At 39.3% G+C, this 22,316-nt stretch overlaps 1 protein-coding gene across 2 annotated transcripts in view; it reads left to right on the top strand.

The window, feature by feature from the left end:
- MMP16 (matrix metallopeptidase 16) overlaps nt 1-22,316 on the top strand; it is a 182,202-nt gene that overhangs the window by 108,354 nt on the left and 51,532 nt on the right. For both annotated transcript variants that reach the window (XM_070748012.1, XM_070748013.1), the window contains 2 exons: nt 5,511-5,672; nt 10,860-11,074. In XM_070748012.1, the coding sequence (XP_070604113.1) occupies nt 5,511-5,672; nt 10,860-11,074 (377 nt within the window). The remainder of the gene's footprint in view (nt 1-5,510; nt 5,673-10,859; nt 11,075-22,316) is intronic.

Genomic DNA, 22,316 nt, shown 5'->3' with positions numbered 1-22,316 from the left:
TTAGAATATGTTAGCAGATCAGTTTTGGGTAAAGTTTGATTTGGATGCCAATGCTACTATTATATTATATATTATATATTATATATAATATAATTATATTATATTAATTATTATATTATATTATATTATATTATATTATATTATATTATATTATATTATATTATATTATATTATATTATATTATATTATATTATATTATATTATATTATATTATATTATATTATATTATATTATATTATATTATATTATATTATATTATATTATATTATATTATATTATATTATATTATATTATATTATATTATATTATATTATATTTTATATTATATTATATTATATTATATTATATTACAGTATATTATATTATATTATTAGATTTGTTTAGCAATGATGTAAGGACTATAGTCAATGAAAAAAAGGCTGCCTATAGGAGGTATAAAGAGTCTGGAAGTATAGCTGATAGGGAGGTGTATAAAATGAGACAGAAGGAGGCGAAACAGATAATATATGCTGCTAAAGCCTCAAAAGAGGAAGAAATTGCCAAATCTCTAAAGAAGGGGGATAAAACCTTCTTCAGATATATTAGTGATAAGAAGAAGAAAAACTGCGGCATCACGAAGCTTAGTACCGGGAAAAATACATGCATTAATGGGAATAAGGAGATCGCTGACCATTTCAATAGCTACTTCTGTTCAGTTTTCTCAAAGGACACCTTACAAAATAATACTATAGAGGGATATAGCATTGCTTCCAGCTGTACGGATTCAGCTCCAGTGATCTTAGAAGCCGATGTCTTAAAAGAACTTGAACGATTAAAGATAAATAAGGCAATGGGTCCAGATGGCATCCACCCCAGAGTTCTTAAAGAACTCAGATCTGTCATTGCTACCCCCCTGACTGATTTGTTTAACCAATCCTTGTTAACAGGAGATGTTCCTGAGGATTGGAGAATGGCAAGTGTTGTGCCTATCCACAAGAAGGGCAGTAGAGAAGAAGCTGGTAACTACAGGCCAGTTAGCTTGACATCAGTTGTCGTTAAAATGATGGAGACTCTACTGAAAAAGAGGATAAATCAGCACCTAAAAAACAATAACTTATTGGACCCAAATCAGCATGGCTTTACTGAAGGCAAATCATGTCAGACTAATCTCATTGATTTCTTTGACTATGTCACAAAGGTGTTGGATGAAGGTGGTGCCGTGGATATTGCCTACCTGGACTTCAGCAAAGCCTTTGATACGGTTCCACATAAAGAGCTGATAGATAAATTAGTGAAGATTGGACTTAATCCCTGGATAGTTCAATGGATTTGCAGCTGGCTGAAGCATAGACACCAGAGGGTTGTTGTGAATGGCAAGTATTCTGAGCAGAGTCAGGTTACAAGCGGTGTGCCACAAGGGTCTGTTCTGGGTCCTATTCTTTTTAATATGTTTGTGAGTGACATAGGGGAAGGTCTGGTAGGGAAGGTTTGCCTATTTGCCGATGACTCTAAAGTGTGCAATAGGGTTGATATTCCTGGAGGCGTCGGCAATATGGTAAATGATTTAGCTTTACTAGATAAATGGTCAAAGCAATGGAAACTGCAGTTTAATGTTTCCAAATGTAAAATAATGCACTTGGGGAAAAGGAATCCTCAATCTGACTATTGTATTGGCAGTTCTGTGTTAGCAAATACTTCAAAAGAAAAGGATTTAGGCGTAGTGATTTCTGACAGTCTCAAAATGGGTGAACAGTGCAGTCAGGCGGTAGGGAAAGCAAGTAGGATGCTTGGCTGCATAGCTAGAGGTATAACAAGCAGGAAGAGGGAGATTATGATCCCACTATATAGAATGCTGGTGAGACCACATTTGGAATACTGTGTTCAGTTCTGGAGACCTCACCTACAAAAAGATATTGACAAAATTGAACGGGTCCAAAGACGGGCTACAAGAATGGTGGAAGGTCTTAAGTATAAAACGTATCAGGAAAGACTTAATGAACTCAATCTGTATAGTCTGGAGGACAGAAGGAAAAGGGGGGACATGATCGAAACATTTAAATATATTAAAGGGTTAAATAAGGTCCAGGAGGGAAGTGTTTTTAATAGGAAAGTGAACACAAGAACAAGGGGACACAATCTGAGGTTAGTTGGGGGAAAGATCAAAAGCAACATGAGAAAATATTATTTTACTGAAAGAGTAGTAGATCCTTGGAACAAACTTCCAGCAGACGTGGTAGATAAATCCACAGTAACTGAATTTAAACATGCCTGGGATAAACATATATCCATCCTAAGATAAAATACAGAAAATAGTATAAGGGCAGACTAGATGGACCATGGGGTCTTTTTCTGCCGTCAGACTTCTATGTTTCTATGTTTCTATGTATGCCGCCCCTCTCCGAAGACTCGGGGCGGCTCACAACATCAATAAAAACAATATAACAGTGGAACAAATCTAATATTAAAAACATATAAAACCCTATCATTACTTAAAAACCAAACAGCAACATTCATACCAAACATAGAACAAAGTATAAAAATAGCCTGGGGAAAAAGTGTCTCAACTCCCCCATGCCTGGCGGTATAAGTGAGTCTTAAGTAGTTTACGAAAGACAGGAATATATTATATTATATTATATTATATTATATTATATTATATTATATTATATTATATTATATTATATTATATTATATTATATTATATTATATTATATTATATTATATTATATTATATTATATTATATTATATTATAATATATTATATTAGATTAGATTAGATTAGATTAGATTAGATTTTATATTATATTATATTATATTATATTAATTAAAACATCAATAATTTTTATCATCTTCAGCAGTGATGAGTTGCTACCGATTCAGACCTGTTCACCTGAACCATTAGCTCTGACTCCAAGCCAAGAGCGAGCTAGTTCTCTATATCTTATCTCTGCTTCCGAAGCCCAGTTGATAAGGGGCGGAAAATTGAGTTGCTACTCCACAGCTACTTTCCTTGCCCCTTTCCTGGTTTGCAACGCACAAATTCTATTTCCTCCAAATTGTGCACATGCATGCAGTGAAGCGCACATTCAGCGAACCATTTGTAAAGATAGTAGCAACCCACCAGTGATCTTCAGTTTGTTTGATTTATGAAGATGCTCAGACTCAGATAAAGTACAAAAAAGGTTAGCACAATGTCCAAGTAAATTAAATTGGCTTTTATTTTATATGAGGAAAAAGAGATAAGGTAAATGTTTGAAATATCAATGTTTGAAATATTGAGTTCAGACAGTATTAACCAAAGTGTTGGTTATGACCTATAAAGCCCTTCATGGCACCGGACCAGATTATCTCAGGGACTGCCTTCTGCTGCACGAATCCCAGCGACCAGTTAGGTCTTCTCCGAGTCCTGTCAACTAAACAATGTCGTTTGGTGGGACCCAGGGGGAGAGCCTTCTCTGTGGCGGCCCCGGCCCTCTGGAACCAACTCCCCCCAGAGATTAGAATTGCCCCCACCCTCCTTGCCTTTTGTAAGCTGCTTAAAACCCACCTCTTCCGCCAGGCATGGGGGAATTGAGATACTCTTTCCCCCTAGGCCTTTACAATTTTATGCATGGTATATCTGTATGTATGTTTGGTTTTTATAATAATGGGTTTTTAACTGTTCTTAGTATTGGATTATTATTATATGCTGTTTTATTATTTCTGTTAGCCGCCCCGAGTCTCTGGGGAGGGGCGGCATACAAATCCAATAAATAAATAAACAAATAAACAAATAAATAAACAAATCATACATACATACATACATACATACATACATACATACATACATACATGCATACATAACTACCTACCTAACTAACTAACTAACTCACTCACTCACTCACTCACTCACTCACTCACTCACTCACTCACTCACTCACTCCTGGTGACTGCCTTGATAAATTCCTGTAGTTTCTTTAGTGAGATTCATGGAAGTGGTTTGCTATTGCCTTCTTCCTACAACTGAAAAGGAATATATAGTCAAAGTTAGCCATCTGGCTTTATCTATAAAGTAAGTCTAGAACTCACAGTCTGCTTTTTTTTTTTAGTTTAGTGCCTTTAACAAATATGCCACTATATCAAATTGACTCTTCTATATAGTCTTGAGAATAGGCTTAGTTGTGTTACTGTCTTTTTTTGTCCTATTATGGTACCTGAAATACTAGATTATGATATTTTCTAGAAAGCTGTAATACACTAAAACTGTAAAGTTTTAATAGAAATGAATATAAAGTAGATTAAAGTCAGCTTTATTGACACAAGTTGCTTTGTATGTGTGAATATCTTCTTAGAGAAAGTAGAACTGGCAATAATAATAGTGCACAGTTATCAGATTTTTAAAATATTTTGTTTATATATTATTTTGATTGTTAAACTTATCCAGTGGAAAGATAGAATTCTGTTCTGTTTCTGGAATTCTGGAGTCCACATTGGAACCACCTGGTCCTTGAGGCTCCTTGGCCAATTCCAAAGAAGAAAGATTTAGTTTTCTCCAATGATATTTATTAAGATCTTGTCAATCTTGCAACCCAAGAATTTCCAATATTCATTTTGTTCATTTTGTTCAATTTCCAATATTCATTTTGTTGTTGTTAATTTGAGAAAAATAGAAAGCCATAATGAAAAGTCTACCAACTGCTGTGTTACAAGAACAAATCCTATTTATAGAATAAATGTTCAACCATTTGTGAACCTTTTTTGCCTACCCTGTGAAATAAACTGCCCAGATCTCTTTTTGGTTAGGAGGGCTGGTTTCCATCTGTCCCTTATTTGGCAAAGGTCAGGTCTGCTATCTGGCATAGACATTGATGAAAATGGATTATTGTTGCCTGGAAAGGTCTAGGAAACTTGGAATTATTCATCAGAAATACTAGACTTGAGATCAAAGGTTACAATAATTCTAAATCTGCAATCGAAATGACTGCTGCATAAATGTAGATTAAAAGAACATATGAAGTAGTAGTAAAATATGCAGTAAAACAATGTGCTATTCAAGATATGAAGGATACATGTCCAGGTAAATCTAGTAATATCTGGTAAAATATGTAACCATATATACATGGGGACAATTGAGGTCCAGTCAGCTCTTTGTTTACTTCTCTGCTTTAGAAACACGTTTATATTTCTATTCCATATTTACAATAACTTATTTGTTGCCAAATGGAAAATGGAAAAAATCCTCACAAAATCTTTGAAAAATTCTGAATATAGAAGCCACCTTTTTAGAATCATTGAAATTTGGGGGGGGGGGGGGGGGGTTATACCTCAGCTCCAAGTGCATTTCTTTCTTTTTTAAAAAGCTATAAATTGTTTAAAAGGACATGTTTAGAGTTCTCTTCTGTTTAAGGATTCCCCACAGTGTAACATGTACAGTATATAGAGGCCTATCCTGAAATTTTGGAAAAACCAGAGTGAAACTTAAATTATGCTTTTATGTAAATTGCTAAGTGGAGATACAAATATTATATACACTATTTTTTCCTTTCCTCCAGGGAATGATTTGTTTCTAGTAGCAGTTCACGAACTGGGACATGCCCTTGGATTGGAGCATTCAAACGATCCGACTGCCATTATGGCTCCATTTTACCAATACATGGAAACTGACAATTTCAAACTACCTAATGATGATTTACAGGGAATCCAAAAGATATACGGTATGCTCTTTTTAAAAAGCTCCTTGTGTTCTTATGATTCTCTCTACCTATTCCTGTAGTTTTCATGTCAATTTTTCATGTCAGAAACTAGTTTCCATCACTTTAAGCCTAGACAGTTTAGTTCAATCTAGTCTAGTCCTGGGATTTTTGTGATATTTTCTCATTGAAGTAATTAGCCAGGTCAAATTGTTTGTTATTTCCTTGGTGTGTGTGTGTGTGTGTGTGTGTGTGTGAGGATCAGCTAGGTGATGTGGCTTGAAGTTCTAGTGGGAGATACAGTAATACCTCATGATACGAACTTAATTGGTGCAAGGAGGAGGTTCGTAAGACGAAAGGTTCGTAAGACGAAACATTGTTTCCCATAGGAAACAATGTAAAGTCAATTAATCCGTGCAACCAAAAAAAAACCCCGCAAAAAAATGGCTTTCGGCGACTGCTGGGAAGCCGAGCGGCTGTTTTAAAAGGTGACAGCCGGCCTGGGGGGCTTCCCAGCACCCCCTGAACCCGGGTTCAGGGTTTGGGGGGGTGCTGGGAAGCCCCCCAGGCCGGCTGCGACCTTTTAAAAGAGCCGCGCCGCTTCCCATCTGTCTCCTGAAGCTGAACGGCGAAGCCGAACTTCCGCGTTCGGCTTCAGGAGACAGATGGGAAGCGGCGCGGCTCTTTTAAAAGGTCGCAGCCAGCCTGGGGGACTTCCCAGCACCCCCCCGAACCCCGAACCCAGGTTCGGGGGGGGCTGGCAAAGTTAATTGGTTCCAGGAGGAGGTTCGTAAGGTGAAAAGTTCGTAAGATGAAACAATGTTTCCCATAGGAATCAATGTAAAAGCAAATAATGCATGCAAATCCTTCAGGAAAATCCCAAACTTTATAAGGGAGGCAAACAGAGGGCAGGGAGGAGCAGCTAAAGGGGGCGGGTGGAAGAAGCAAGGTTAGGCTAAAGGGTGAGTGGGAAGGAAGAAAGGCAAGGGGGGCGCCCCTCCCTTTTCTTTCTTCAAAAGACACCGTTTCAGTGCCTTTGCAAGCACGTTGTTCTCTGCAAAATCTTTCCTCCCCCAAGCTGCCCCTCCCTTTTCTTTCTTAAAAAGACACCCTTTCAGTGCCTTTGCAAGCATGTTGTTTGCTGCAAAATCTTTCCTACTCCAAGCAGCCCCTCCCTTTTCTTTCTTCAAAAAAGGGGGGGGGAAGAAATCCCTTCATCCAAGCAGCAGCTGCTTGGGTTCGTAAGGTGAAAATAGTTCGGAAGAAGAGGCAAAAAAATCTTAAGCACTGGGTTCGTTTCTTGAAAAGTTCGTTAGAAGAGGCGTTCGTAAGATGAGGTACCACTGTATAAGAAAACTGAGATTCATTAAGTATTTTCTCTTTCAAAAAAATCTATTCCATATTTTACAGTAGCCTGTTTGCTGTAAAATATGAAAAATGTCACTAAATCTTTGAAAAAGTCTAGCTGTAAAAATCATATTTTGGGGGATCGGTGATTTCTTTAGTTTTTCGATTTCGTCCAAAGAATTCTAAATGTCCTGACTATTTTACCAAGAATATTTTAAACAATTTAAGTTTAAACAGTTTACAGCAAAAGGAACATTGTAGTTCAAGCATCCATGGAGATTCTCAATCATCTAGGTCATGATTGTCCCAAAGATACTTTTTTTTCGAAAACAAACAACCTAACAAACCTTTCTTGGCTTGTTTCTTTGAAAATATTAGAAACTAAGCATTTTCAAAGAAAAAACCAAACAAGGAAGTCCAGTTGCCTTTTGGTTAAAGTACCTTTGGGAATGTTATACACAAGCTTTCAACTCAACTTAAGATGACAACTATCCCTTTTTTATTTGCTCTTTGTTACATTTTAATATTTTTGTCTTTTTACTAACGACTGACTTTTTACTCTCTTTAAGTTTGTTTATTGAAACAACAGGGTCCCTCTAATTCCTATGGCTTCTTGTTGCTTTGATTTATTTTTTGTTTGATTGGTCTGGGATCTTTGGATATATTTAGACTGGAAACTGCTTAGAGCAAAGAAGTGAATTTTCTTACAGTTGGATAAGGTTGCTTGTAATTGCTACAACTGTTAATAAGACTGATGAAATTGGGACTGATGAAATTATAACAGCAATAATGTACCAGTAGCTCAGTTTTTTATTGCATATAATAATAATAATAATAATAATAATAATAATAATAATAATAATAATAATAATAATTTATTGGATTTGTATGCCACCCCTCTCTGTATAAAAGCATATTCTACTTTTCTGCAGAGAGAGCGAGATGGTTCTATTTCTCCTGTGTAGGGTTTGTTCATCGGAGGTGTTTCCCATGAAACACTTATGAGTTGATCACCTAGATAGAAAAGTCTTGACAATGTTTCTATTTTTCTTTGATACTAAATACCAATTTCTAACAGCTGTAAGCTAATTTTTGAACATTTGTGGGCCTTGGGAGTTAGACATGATTTTGCTAAACAAATTGTATGTGTGCACATTTTCTTTTGAATTCCAAATTTTTAAACTGAATATTGCCTGCCGCAATTCCTCTGATGTCATGTCAATGATAAGCTCTAAAACTAACTGCCACTTATTATTTACATTAAACATTGCTCAAATGAATTTTTTTTGCATTTTTAATCATTATAATTTTATCATGCAAACTGAATTTAATTAATGTCTTTAAAAGACTATACAGTATACGTACTTCTTGTACACAAGCAGTGAATCTTATAGGTATCACCAAATATTATTGACTACTGTTGGGTGAACTGAACCCGCACAATTCGGGACTGTACTGAATTTTGTGGTGTTCGGCATACCGGACCCAAACCCGTTTTTTTTAAAAAAAAATTGTGCTTTTGTTCGGCGTTCGTGCTGAACACCGCGAAAGCCACTGCCCGGCTGTTCTCTGCTGAGAAGAGGAGGAGGAGGCGGGCGCTGGTGGCTGTGGAGGAAGGGGAACACCTGTTGGCCAGTCAGGAGGATGGGAGGGAGGCACAAAAGGAGCTGGGGAATCCCTCCCATGAAGAGATTCCAGGGGCGGAGCTTTGATGTCACATATACTGGCAGGTTGTTAAGGATGCCAAGGTGATCACTTCCTGGATTCCATGGAATCCAGGAAGTGATCACCTTGGCGTCCTTAGCAACCTGCCGGTATACGTGATGTCAAAGCTCCACCCCTGGAATCTCTTCGTGGGAGGGATTCCCCAGCTCCTTCAAAGGGAGGTCTTTTCACGTAAAAATAAACATTGTTATTTTTATGAAAAAGGACACGGAAGTGGTGCTGCAAGCAAAGGGCGGTCCTCCCTTTGCTTGCAGCGCCACTACGGCGTCCTTTTTCGTATAAATAAAAATAAAAAATCTGTAAAAATAAAAAATGATGGGATTTCGGGGGCAGAGCTTTGACGTCATGTAGCGTTCGGAATTCAAGTTCGGGTTCAGTTCGGGTTCGGCCAAACTTTACGCGAAGTTCGTCCGAACTTGCCAAACCCGAACACCTTTATTGACTATTCTCTACATCTAGAATATCAGATATTAAGAAAACACAGTCTTCACTTGACATCATGATTTGCATGTGATATGAGGAAAGATGAAAAAAGTTTTATTAGATCTGTCAAAGAAACAATTCATTTACCATTCTGTTTTTATATGGATAGTCCAATGTCACTAAGAAGACCACATCAGAAGCAAGAAAAATATTAAAGTTTGATCCTTCCAAATTACTTTGTTATTTACAGATAGTCTATTTCTAGCTTATTATTATAACAAAGCATATTTTTAGCAGTTATTCTGGCAAAGAGCACCCTAAACCACTTAAACCATTGATAATTATAATCTTAAAATAATGTGACAGAACATTCATGTTTAATTCATTGACCAAAGAATAGATGTGTATTTATTTGGATATAATCACCTTTTCTATTTTGGATCTGAACAGCTACATATTACTGCTAAAGAGAAAAATATTCTATCTATCTTGTATCTAACGAAATTGTTGGGAAGTACTGCTTGTTTATATGCACATCTTGTGTTCTTATTAGCTGTTCTATTTGATATTTTAATTTGTAGACCAACCTCAAATCCATTCTAATGAACTAAATCACTTTTTAAAAGCATTTAAAAAACTAACATAGTTAATTTTTATAACTATATGTTGCTTTATATGTTATGTTATAATAATTATATAGTCAATCACTTTCAATTTTTTTGTATGTTAGCACAGATTAATGCTTAATATATTTTCTTAATTACTTGGTAATTAAGTTTACTTATAAGTAAATACTAAAAAAGTTAAGAACACAGTTAACCTCCACCGTTGTTAGAATGCAAAATAATTAAAAAATATATTTTTAGTATCTTTATTTTTGTAACAAAATAATTTATCTTAAAAAAAAGAAACAAAACTAAATGCAAAAACTAAAATACAAACTTAGAAGATGTGTGTGTGTGCGTGTGTGCGTGTGTTGGTGTGTGTAACATATTTTTGCTGATAACAAAAAGAAAGGGAGACTACTATAGATCTATTTTGGGCTTATTTGCCTTCATCAGGTAGCCAAACCCTTGCTGGGATTTGAACCTGGGGCTCTGCCTTGTAAGGCAGTGTCCTTAGTCTCTAGGCTACAGGCTCATCTCCTGTATTAGCTTTTACCAGGGGAGGGTTATGTGTGATTTTTTTGTCGAGTCACCTTGGTATATTGAAGGAAATCTCTCTCTCTCTCTCTCTCTCTCTCTCTCTCTCTCTCTCTCTCTCACACACACACACACACACACACACACACACACACAAAATGTATTTATATATGTATATAAGTAACATATTTTTGTTGATAATGAAAATGAATGGAAACTTTGACACACACACACACACACACACACACACACTTATCAACAGCCACTAGCTTACCAATGAACAGTACAATATATTACTGCAAGATACCACAGAATCTCTGCAGTAAAAATATTACTGCACCCTTTCTAATCCAATATAATGCTTTTTGTCACCATCCAAAATAACTCATCAGTTCTCTGATCATTTAACTTGCTAATGAAAAATTATGTCATCACATTCTCCGAGTCTTTGGAGAGGGGCGGCATACAAATCTAATAAATTGAATTATGTTATTTCATAAAATTGGTTCATAAAACCCAATATTATACAACTGATGTATATTAATCTTATGAGAGTTTTCTTTCTCCTTTAAAGGTCCACCTGACAGAATCCCACCACCAACAAGACCCTTGCCAACAGTACCTCCACATCGTTCTGTCCCTCCAGCTGATCCTAGGAAGAATGACAGGGCCAAAGCTCCTCGGCCACCCACAGGGGATAAGCCCTCCTACCCTGGTGCCAAACCCAATATCTGTGAAGGAAATTTCAATACTCTAGCCATTCTCCGGCATGAAATGTTTGTTTTCAAGGTAGGCGGCCATTCTTCTTTTCTTTTCTTTTTTTAAATATTATTAGAGCAAGAGAATGCACCTTTGCTTTTTCAAAAACCAGCTCTCATGCAGCTTCTGAGCTTTCTTGCTCTTTCCAAGTTCAAGGAAGACATTTGAACGGCTTACATGTTTAACAGAGAAAAGGCTGGAATGTTCTATTTTGAAGAATGAATTAATGTCAGCAGGAAGTTGCAATGCTTCAAAAATGTAATGCTAAGTAAGTACTGAATGTAATGGAGAGATAAAAAAGGCATAATTCAAGTTATGAATAGAAGCTAATAGGGATGATTTGGTTGGGAATGCAGCCATTTCCACGCTTATTGCTATTATTGTGGTTTTTTGGATAAGGACCCTGTAATTTAACTTTATAATTAGATCAGACACTTTATAAAAGATATTTGTCATTGTATTGTGGTTGCCTTGATACATTCTGAGTGGAGGACAGTGTTAAAAGAAAGGCTTTCCAGGTGTTTGAAGGGTTTTTGTTATTGATATTTTGGGGTTGGTTCAATTTTTGTTTGTTTTAAGATGCATCCGTATGGCACTTACTTTGATTTTAAATAGACTTCAGTTAATATTCAAAGACAATTAAGGACAATCAAAGCAAATCTATTGAATGGGCCACAATAATGATCTGGCATATTTTTTTGAATAATTTCCAAAATTCAACAGGATCATAATTTTAAATGAATTTTGTGGGATATTTTGGTGGAGGTTTTCAAAATTAAACAGAAGATATTAGCTTCAAAACACATATTCTAATTTTATATTTTCTTGAACTAGCTGTGATTTTTAAAAAAAAAGATTATGGGAATATTTTAAAAATTGTGCTTCTAGGGTACACAGAGTCTTTTAACTTTTTTTAGAAAATATATTTATAGAAATATAATAGGATAAGTGTTCTATTGGTTGTCTGGTTTGCTGGATAATATATTTGTATGGCGTCTTTATCATTATATCTGCTTCCCTTAGAGCTATACAAAGATCAAGATAACTCAAACATTTCAACATTGGACTAAGGTCTAATGCATAGAATACAACTGATCCAATATGGGATATTTCTTTGACTTCATAATTGAATTACATTTCCTATAGAAAAGACAATATATACAAGGAACTTGCATGCAAATCACATCTAAAATACAATGAGCAGATTGATAGATGGTAGAATTTTGTTGACTTTCATTTGACTCTCAACATGCAAACAAATGATAAGTTGGATCAAATTCTAGGCAACATATTATTCTGACGTTTCTTCAAAGTAATGTATTTCTCTTGGGCATTGGGATCCTTCCACATGCCAATACAATCCCAAACACAGTCCTCATTCCCTGGAGGCTCTAGGGCAGTGATGGCAAACCTTTTATTCCTCGGGTGCATGGGAAAAGGAGATGGAATGTTGAGAGGAGCTAATTTGCATATTGGTATGTAAATCAATTTTGGGCAGTTGGAAGATAGAATTCTGGGGATTCCTATGCTGACTGTTGGTGAATCTGCATCATAGAGAGCAGATGTATAGAGAAATATAGTTATACTGTCAAGTTGTTTATTTGTGTAAATATGAAACCAGTTCAATGAGAAAAGAAGAAATAAAAGTGTAAGATTTATATTGGAGTCATTGTATCTGTACCACGGTTCAGCTATGAAGAGTCTCTGCTGTACGAAATGAAGAACATCACTTATAACCATAAATAACATAGAAATCCAACACACATGTGCGTGTGCTATTACGCATTTGCGAGTGCCCACACCCATAATTTAATACCGGGGACGGTGCAAATGGCCCTCCATGGAGGCCCTCTGGAGGCCTGAAACAGCCCATTTCCCAACTGCTTGTGGGCCTGGTAGCCTTGTTTTTTTGCCCTCCCCAGGCTCCAGAGGCTTCTCTAGAGACTGGGGAGGGCAAAAATGCCTTCCCCCATCCCTCTGGAGACTCTCTGGAAGCTGAAAATGACCTCCCAGAGCCTCTGGGAGAGCCAAAAATCAACTGGCCGGCACGCACATGCACATTGGAGCTGAGCTAGAGCAACAGCTCGCGTGCCAGCAGATATGGTTCTGCGTGCCACCTGTGGCACAAGTGCCATAGATTTACCGTCACTGGTCTAGGGCAACTATCCTCAGTAGCTAGAAGACCTGCTTGAAGGCAGAGGGTGCTAAGAATCATCAGGTTAAATCAGGCTGCTTTTAGACATAGGAACAGTCAACATTTGAACAATGAAACTACCCTCCTGTATATGGAATGGTAAATTATCTTATAAGGATTAATGTGGAAATTAAAAGATTTTCCTCCCCCGCTGATCAATAGATGAGAGGTCTCACTCATGAGCACCAATTAAATTGCCCAATTGATTATGTCAGTATAGAGCTTCAAATTTTTTCAGATATGACATTTTAATTGGTCATGAGAGACTTGTCCCACAAACATACCTGAATCCAGTCCAAAGAAAATAGTCCACCCAGGTGACCAAGCAACTTGGTATATAATAAATTGAAATAACTGAACATTATTTAACAATACAACTTAGTAGAATGTATAACTTTCCCTGATAACAAAATGAATAGATTTGTAAGTAATTGATGCATGGTTATTTCATTTCATTTCACAGAAGAGTATCTTTTATGTATTCGTTTTCAGACAGAACTGCCAGCTTTTTGAATAAAGCTTTTGTAATATTATGGTTTTATTTTTAATACCCTATGGCCATCCATCTTTGTGAATGAAGTGAAAGGTTAAGAATCTCATTTTCTAACTTGACATTAAGCAGGATATTAAAATTCTCAGCCATTTGTTATGTCATTCATCTTGTAAACAATAAAATATGCTCTAATTTGTATTACACTACAGAAATTATTTACTACATCACTAAAATAAATCTTATTCAGCCTAAAACTGTGGTTTTAGTTGGAAAGATCAGCCATAATTTTGTATAATGCCTCTCTTTTACTTATAAAAGCAAAGCCGTAACTTTGATATAGACAGTAATCAGTCATATAATCTTGGAAAGCAATGTGAATGTCTACATAAATGTAAGCCCCCTGAATTTTGGTTGAAATTCTTTCTTGGGAAGTGAGATAAAAGTGAGAGCTTGAATTGCGTGTAATGAAATATAGGCTTCTTTCTGATGTTTTATTTATAATTCTATTTCTTTTTAGAAACAAAAGCATTCAAAAATAGTATGCAATAAATAAAATTATTTTCCCAACTTTTTCAGATAGTTTGTCAACTGAATATTAAAATTGTATGTACAGCATTTGGACTCAGAAGCAAAAAGAGATTTCAGAGCATGCAAGAGGCTTGAACATATCATTTTATTTACTTACTTACTTACTTACTTACTTACTTACTTACTTACTTACTTACTTACTTACTTATTTATTGGATTTGTATGCCGCCCCTCTCCGTAGACTCGGGGCGGCTAACAACAGTAACAAAAAACAGCATGTAAATCCAATACTAAAACAATTAAAAAACCCTTATTGTAAAACCAAACATCCATACATACAAACATAGCATACATGAATTGTAAAGGCCTAGGGGGAAAGAATATCTCAGTTTCTCCATGCCTGACGACAGAGGTAGGTTTTAAGGAGCTTACGAAAGGCAAGGAGGGTGGGGCAATTCTAATCTCTGGGGGATGTTGGTTCCAGAGGGCCGGGGCCACCACAGAGAAGGCTTTTCCTCTGGGCCCCACCAAGTGACATTATTTTGTTGACAGGACCCGGAGGAGGCCCACTCTGTGGGACCTAACTGGTCGCTGGGATTCATGCGGCAGAAGGCGGTCTCGTAGATACCCTAGTCCGGTGCCATGAAGGGCTTTATAGGTGATGACCAACACTTTGAATTGTGACCGGAAACTGATCGGCAACCAATGCAGACTGCGGAGTGTTGGTGTTACATGGGCATTTTTGGGAAAGCCCATGATTGCTCTCGCAGCTGTATTCTGCACAATCTGAAGTTTCCGAACACTTTTCAAAGGTAGCCCCATGTAGAGAGCATTACAGTAGTCGAGCCTCGAGGTGATGAGAGCATGAGTGACTGTGAACAGTGACTCCCAGTCCGAATAGGGCTGCAACTGGTGCACCAGGAGAACCTGGGCAAACGCCCCCCTCGTCACAGCTGAAAGATGTTTCTCTAATGTGAGCTGTGGATCGAGGAGGACGCCCAAGTTGTGGACTCTCTCCGAGGGGGTCAATAATTCCCCCCCCAGGGTGATGGATGGACAGATGGAATTGTCATTGGGAGGCAAAACTTATTAAATGGATTTGTATGCCACCCCTCCCCGAGGACTCGGGGCGGTTCACAACATATCAGAAATGATATAACAAATACATCTAAAAATCCTATAATTTCTTGTAACTCCTTAAAGCAGTTGTGTGTTTTCACTGCTATCATATGATCTCAGGAGTAAATATGTTTGGTTTTAGGCAATATTTTTCAAACTTGGTAAATTTAAGATGCACGGACTTCAACTCCCAAATTTCATCAGCCAGCCTGTTAGATGTTTAATTCTGAGAGTTACAATCATCACATCTTAAACTTTCCAAATTTTAAAAACATTTCAAGTCCTTAATCTACCCTTCCTAATGAATATTATAGCTTGTTTTTCTCTCTTTAAAAAAAAAATAATCATTGAAAAGTCTGACTACTCAGCTGATCATGAAAGTTGTATCGAATGCCATAGAACAGTGATGGTGAAGCTATTTTTGCTCAGATGCCTTTGCTCAGGGAGCTTACGGGAAATGGTAGATGAGTTGTTAATGACCCAACATATGATGCCATGTACTTCGATGAACAAGAGTCCCACCAAACTACTTATGGAACAGCAGTTGAGAAGCACTTTGCCCCCACAGTACACTTCTGAGAGACCTTAGATTCAACAAGCTCTGCTCATTCTTTTAGTGTAGGAAGCAGGGTTGGTTGCCTGGCACTAAAGTTGAAGTTACTGGACTCTTACAAGGTGGAATTGGATGATGGCCACTTGTGACATCATATAGGTCAGCTAAGGGACAGATAGACAGTCACAACAGTCCCTAGGCTAGAAAAAAAGTTCACATAGGCCTCCGTCCTTTAGCTCGGTATAAGCCAGCAACCGCCACCGAACCATGTTACAAGCAACGCCACTGCTGGCAAGACTTACGTGCACCTCCTAAATTGTTGTTTGAAGAAGCCATTCCATTGAGCAGAGAGGAGCCATTGCAACCTATTCTGACATAGGCTGACCTTGTCCAGCAGCCACCTACAGGTGCAGCTGAACTAAGAAGGTCAGGGTGGGTACAACACCGTCCTGCGAATTTGCAGGACTATGCAAAGGGAAGCCTTTGAGGCCTGGGCAGGGTGGAACACAATATTACTGGACCCATTAGAAGTTGGGAAACAGACCGTTACTGGCCTCCAGAGGGCCTCCGTGGGGTGAGGGAAGCTGTTTTTGCCCTCCCCAGGCATTGAATTATGGGTGTGGGCACTCATGCATGTGTGACAGCGTGCATGTACACTCTTTCAGCACCTGAATAAAAAAAGGTTCTTTTTTTATATAAATATTTTTATTGATTTTATAATATAACACACACACACAACATATAACAAGTGCTCAGTGATTGTGCCCACCACCAGACAAACATTCGTACCCCACCACCAATCGGGAGTGTTTCTTGTATAAACTATTTTAACCCAAGAGCAAAATATTTATTTACATATTATAAAGTGATTCCAACTTGTTTCTTATAGCTTGGTCTTTGATCCTACTCGCCATATATCGTTATACCTTGTCCCATCGTCCCATCAGTTGTCGCAAATCAGTTTCATTAATCAAATTCATCCTTTTATCCATAATCTCAAATTGAATGTGGTTCACCATGTACCTGTACCGATTTTGCATTGTACATTTTGTCGCGTCCTTCCAACCCAAGACTATTACCGCCTGAGCGCTTTCTATCGCTGCTTGTTTTATTTCTCTGAATTCTCCCATCTCATTACTTTTAACTAAGGTTCACCTTCACTGCCCTAAGCACATCTACTTGTCCTAAAAGTTCAATAGGATGGGCACCAGGGGTGGATTCCATTTCACCACCAGTTTGCATCACAATATTTTTTGCACACATGTACATTCCATTTGCGCATGTGTGCACATTCTTGGCTTCCATGCCTGTTCAGTAGCTGGAATAAGCCCAAAACACAGCTGAGGAGCTGATCAGCTGTGCTTAGGGTGAAGAAATAAAGATCAGTTAAACCTAGGGGTGGGCAGGAGGGTCCTTTATCAAGCTGCAGTAGAGGAAACAACATCCAAACACTAAAAGGGGAGGGACAGCATACAAATCCAATAAATAAAATAAATAAAATAAACAAATAAACAAACAAACAAACACCAAAAATTCCCCCCAAAAAGATGACGGCAGCCACGGACTGGTATCAACCGAACCAAGTCCATGATGCCATCCTGACATCACCAGTGGGTCATTAGGGGATCGGACAATCTGGTCCAAACCAGGAAGGACCCAACCCTGGTGGGTAGGCTTTTGGTTGTGATAAGAGATTATATTACTTAATGCTTTTATTTTCGATTGGGAGTCACCCTGAGGTGGTTATAAATTGAATCACTATATAAATGTTTTAAACAAATAACCAAATTTAAGCAAAAATGCATACAATCTACTATAAAGCAAGGCAAATGATTAAGAGGAAAAAAATACTGATGAGAACAAACTGATGAGAAAATGGAAACTATAAACTACAAGCAAGCAAATGGGACGATGAGCAATAATAAATAGTCATTTCGGCTTGATTCCTGCCTGGGATTCAGCTTAATAACAACATTGCTTAAGAGCAAAGCTTGGCTGTTAGCTTGTGGCAAACTGAGTTAACCCTGTGTAATCAGTATAACAGGCTATTGCTGGAGAACTACATTGGTATGGTACAATAAAGTTGTCTAATGTATTATACATAATGTTGAATATTAAGTGTATTGCCTCAGAGTATTGCCATGTAAACTGTCTCTAGGCAGACTATGTAAATAGGTTGCGCCTGATTGGCTGCGGCGCTGACAGCTCGCGTTTGAGCGGGAACTTTGTGTATAAATAGAGCCGGTTTTGCCGGCTCCAGCTGAGACGCGTTCCAGCTGGTAGTCACTTCTAAAGAGCTGAGAAATAAAGCGAACCGTCTCTTTACGTGCTGTCTCGAGTCACTTCACCTGGCGACGACGGAAGAACGAGCCTGCGCCTGCCGCAATGGATCCCTTGCCGGTCGGGAGAGCTCCAGACTACTTCAACCCGGAGAAGACTACATGGGACGCTTATCTAGCGAAATTCGAAGTGTTCCTCGAGGCTGCGGGCATGAGAAACGCCGATGCCGATCGGAAGAGAGCAATCTTCTTAAACTACTGCGGCACCGAAATGTTCGATCTCGCCCAGACGTTGACCGACCCAACTCCGGTGAATTCCATTTCCTGGGACTCCCTGAAGACGAAGCTCTCCGACCATTTCAAACCGACAAAGCCGCCGATCGTCTACCGCCACCAGTTCTCCAGAATGGGACAACTTGAGGGAGAGTCTATCAACCAATACGCGACGCGCCTCAGAGCCGTGCTGTCAAAGTGCCGGTTTGAAAACCCGGAAGCGCGCTTAATTGACGCCCTCATCTTCGGGATGAAAAACTCTACGGTGAGAAACAAGCTCCTGACCGAAGAGGAGCCTTCACTTCAAAACGTAATAAAACTCGCCCAGACAGCTGAAGTCGCTGAAGCAGCTGCTCGAGAACTCAAGCAAAACGATAAACAGGAAGTCGTGGCTCACATCTATTCGCCTCCTCAACAAGCCAACTCTCCTTCCGAAGCAACTACACCTCCACACCCCGAAGACGACTGCTTCCTAATTCGACAAGACCACCTCCAAGCGTCAAGACCTCCACGTCAAATTCTTCCCTGTTCCGGGTGCCGCGGCACCCATCCCCGCCATCAATGCCCCTTCCGGGACGCCGATTGCCGCCGTTGCGGCCGCCGTGGGCACATTGCGGCCGCTTGCAGAGCCCCAACTCCTGAGGACACCTTCTCCTCTACAAGGGCTGCCAGATTCAACAACCAAACCCGAGGGAATAGAGGCTTCCGCTCCTTCGGCCGAAACAAGCACTCAAACTATAACCGCGACTACATAAGAGGTACTCAGAACATCACTATTAATACGGTAACAACCAACAAAACAAAAATTAACATTTCTTTGCTGTTAAATGCTAAACCATGCCAGATGGAACTGGACACTGGTTCTCGTTATAGCATTATGCCTTGGACAAAGGTTAAACTGTATATGCCTCATGTTAACAAACATAACTTAATGCATTCTGATTTACGTATTAAGGATTTTCAAGGGCAATTAATTCCTGTTTTAGGCATTGTAAATGTACCAATTGTATACAAATGTTTTAAGGGTGACCTTCCATTACTAATTGTGTCAGGGCAAACTCATTCCCTTTTAGGCTTAGATTGGATGGACCCATTGGGAATAGGGATTTCTGGCATCCACACAATTACACATTCTGACAATCCGGATTTTGTCAAAGAGTTTCCAAATGTATTCAGTCCAACTCTAGGGACGTATAAAGGGCCACCTATATCTTTCTCACTAGACCCTAAGGTGCCTCCAATCCGGCTCAAAGCACGGAGAGTCCCTCTACCTCTGTTACCCAAACTAGATATTGAGTTAGACAAACTCATCCATCAGGGTATTCTAGTGCCAATTGATCAAGCGCCCTGGGAAACACCAATTGTCACTCCCCTCAAACCAGATGGCTCTTTACGTGTGTGCGCAGATTACAAGTCAACCCTGAACAGAGCCTTACAACACCACCCATACCCCATACCTGTTGTACAACACTTACTGCATTCCCTGGGGGAGGGAAAGGTATTTGCAAAGATCGACCTAGCCCAGGCTTACCTACAGCTTCCCGTAGACGAACCTACATCATATTTCCAAACCATTGTCACCCATAGGGGAGCGTTCCGTTGCACACGATTGCAATTTGGGGTCAGTGTAGCCCCGGGGATATTCCAGAGTTTGATGGAACGCCTCCTCACTGGAATAGGAGGAACTATACCTTACTTTGATGACATTCTAATTTCTGGAAGGGATCAGGCCCAATTAAATGCTAGAATAAGACAAGTTCTAACTAGGCTACAGGACAAAGGCCTTAGGGTTAAACCAGGGAAATGTGTATGGGGAACCAGCAGTGTTAATTTTCTGGGATACACTATTGATGGCGAAGGGATTCATCCCACTAGCGAGAAAGTTAGGGCAATACAAAACGCTCCCGAGCCAAAAAATAAGTCTGAATTACAAGCTTTTTTGGGATTACTTAATTTTTACTCTGTTTTTTTGAGGCAGAAGGCCACAGCAGCGGAACCCCTCCACCGGCTGCTTCAGAAGGAAGTTCCCTGGCAATGGGGGAAAATTGAGAGTGAAGCATTTACCCGAATAAAAAGTCTATTAACGTCCAAAAGCGTAGTGGTACAGTACAGTTCATTACTTCCCCTACGTCTTACGTGCGATGCTTCCCCTTACGGGGTGGGTAGTGTACTGGCTCATGTACTGCCTAACGGTACAGAGGCCCCTATCGCATTTTTCTCCAGGACCCTGTCTAGCACAGAAAGGAACTACAGTCAGCTAGACAAGGAGGCGTTAGCATTAGTCTCAGGAGTAAAGAAATTCCACAATTACATTTTTGGTCGGAAATTCCAATTAGTAACAGATCACAAACCCTTGTTAGGCCTTCTAGCCCCAGACAGACCAACTCCACCTTTTATGTCCCCCCGCTTACTAAGGTGGGGAATATTCTTGGCAGGATATCAATATGAACTAATTCATAAGGGAGGAACAACCATCAACCATGCGGATGGCCTTAGCAGATGCCCCATTCCCGACTTAGTAGAGGATCCTGCCCCATCCGCTGATGTCTTATTAATAGAGTTGGCTGATAACCCACTGACTACTGCCAAGGAGGTAGCCGAGCATACAGCTAAAGACCCCATTCTCATAAAAGTTGTAAATTGTGTTCTCAAAGGGTGGAATAATGAACACTTGGGGACAGACTTGTCTGATTTTAAAAGTAAAAGGTTAGAACTCTCTATTGTTAAGGGCTGCCTGTTATGGGGCGACCGGGTTGTAATTCCTGAAACTCTGCAATCTAAGGTTTTAACCATGCTACATGTGGGCCATCCAGGCATCGTGAGGATGAAGGGGTTAGCAAGGGGCCATTTCTGGTGGCCAGGGCTTGATGGCCACATTGAGAGTTGGGTGTCAAAGTGTGACCCTTGCCAGGAGTCACGGCCTAAACCCCCAAAAACAACACCTATGGACTGGGAGCCACCCCAGGGCCCGTGGTCTAGGCTGCATATAGATTTTGCTGGTCCCATTGATTCTAAATATTTTCTAATCGTGGTAGACGCATATTCTAAGTGGGTCGAAATAATATTAATGCATAACATCACCACATGCTCAACTATTAAAGCGTTACGCCACCTTTTTGCCACGCATGGCTACCCAGATGTGTTGGTTTCAGACAATGGGCCCCAACTGACAGCCAGACAGTTTGAACTCTTCCTGGATCAGTTAGGGGTAAGGCATGCCCTCATTTCTCCTTTTTCGCCATGGGCGAACGGATTGGCAGAGAGATACGTAAGAGTTGCCAAGGAAGCATTGAAGAGGGCTGGCCCTGGGGAGGTGCAAGAGCACCTTGATGAATTTTTATTGGCACAACATATGACTCCAAATTCAAGAACAAATAGAAGCCCAGCAGAGATTTTAATGGGCAGGAAGCTCAGATCAACCTTGGACAGATTAAATCCTGTGTATTGTACAAAGAATTATGTAAATGATAATGTTGATAATGTTGAGAGGCATATGTATATGGGGCAATGTGTATTCGCAAGGAATTTTGATGGGGGGCCAAAGTGGTTTAAGGGCACTGTTATTCAACAAAAAGCACCAAAAACTTATTTGATTTCTTTGAACGATGGCCGAGTATGGACTAGGCACATCGATCATTTGAGAAGGTGCCCAGAAACTGGGGCTAATGCTACCGTTAACCCGCTGATTGCACACGCAGGCCCACCGATGGAAAACAACGCAACGCCAACATGGACGGACTTAAATCTGGACTCACCCATCCGAAGCCGCTCGGCCAGCCTCCCGGAATCATCCTCGTCAACGGAGGTCGGAGATGGGCCAGCCCACGCAACTC

Source organism: Erythrolamprus reginae, chromosome 3 (assembly GCF_031021105.1).
Source record: "Erythrolamprus reginae isolate rEryReg1 chromosome 3, rEryReg1.hap1, whole genome shotgun sequence".
NCBI classification, from domain to species: Eukaryota; Metazoa; Chordata; class Lepidosauria; order Squamata; family Dipsadidae; genus Erythrolamprus; species Erythrolamprus reginae.
Note: the sequence above shows the minus strand (reverse complement) of the source record. Positions and strands in the feature narration are given on the sequence as shown.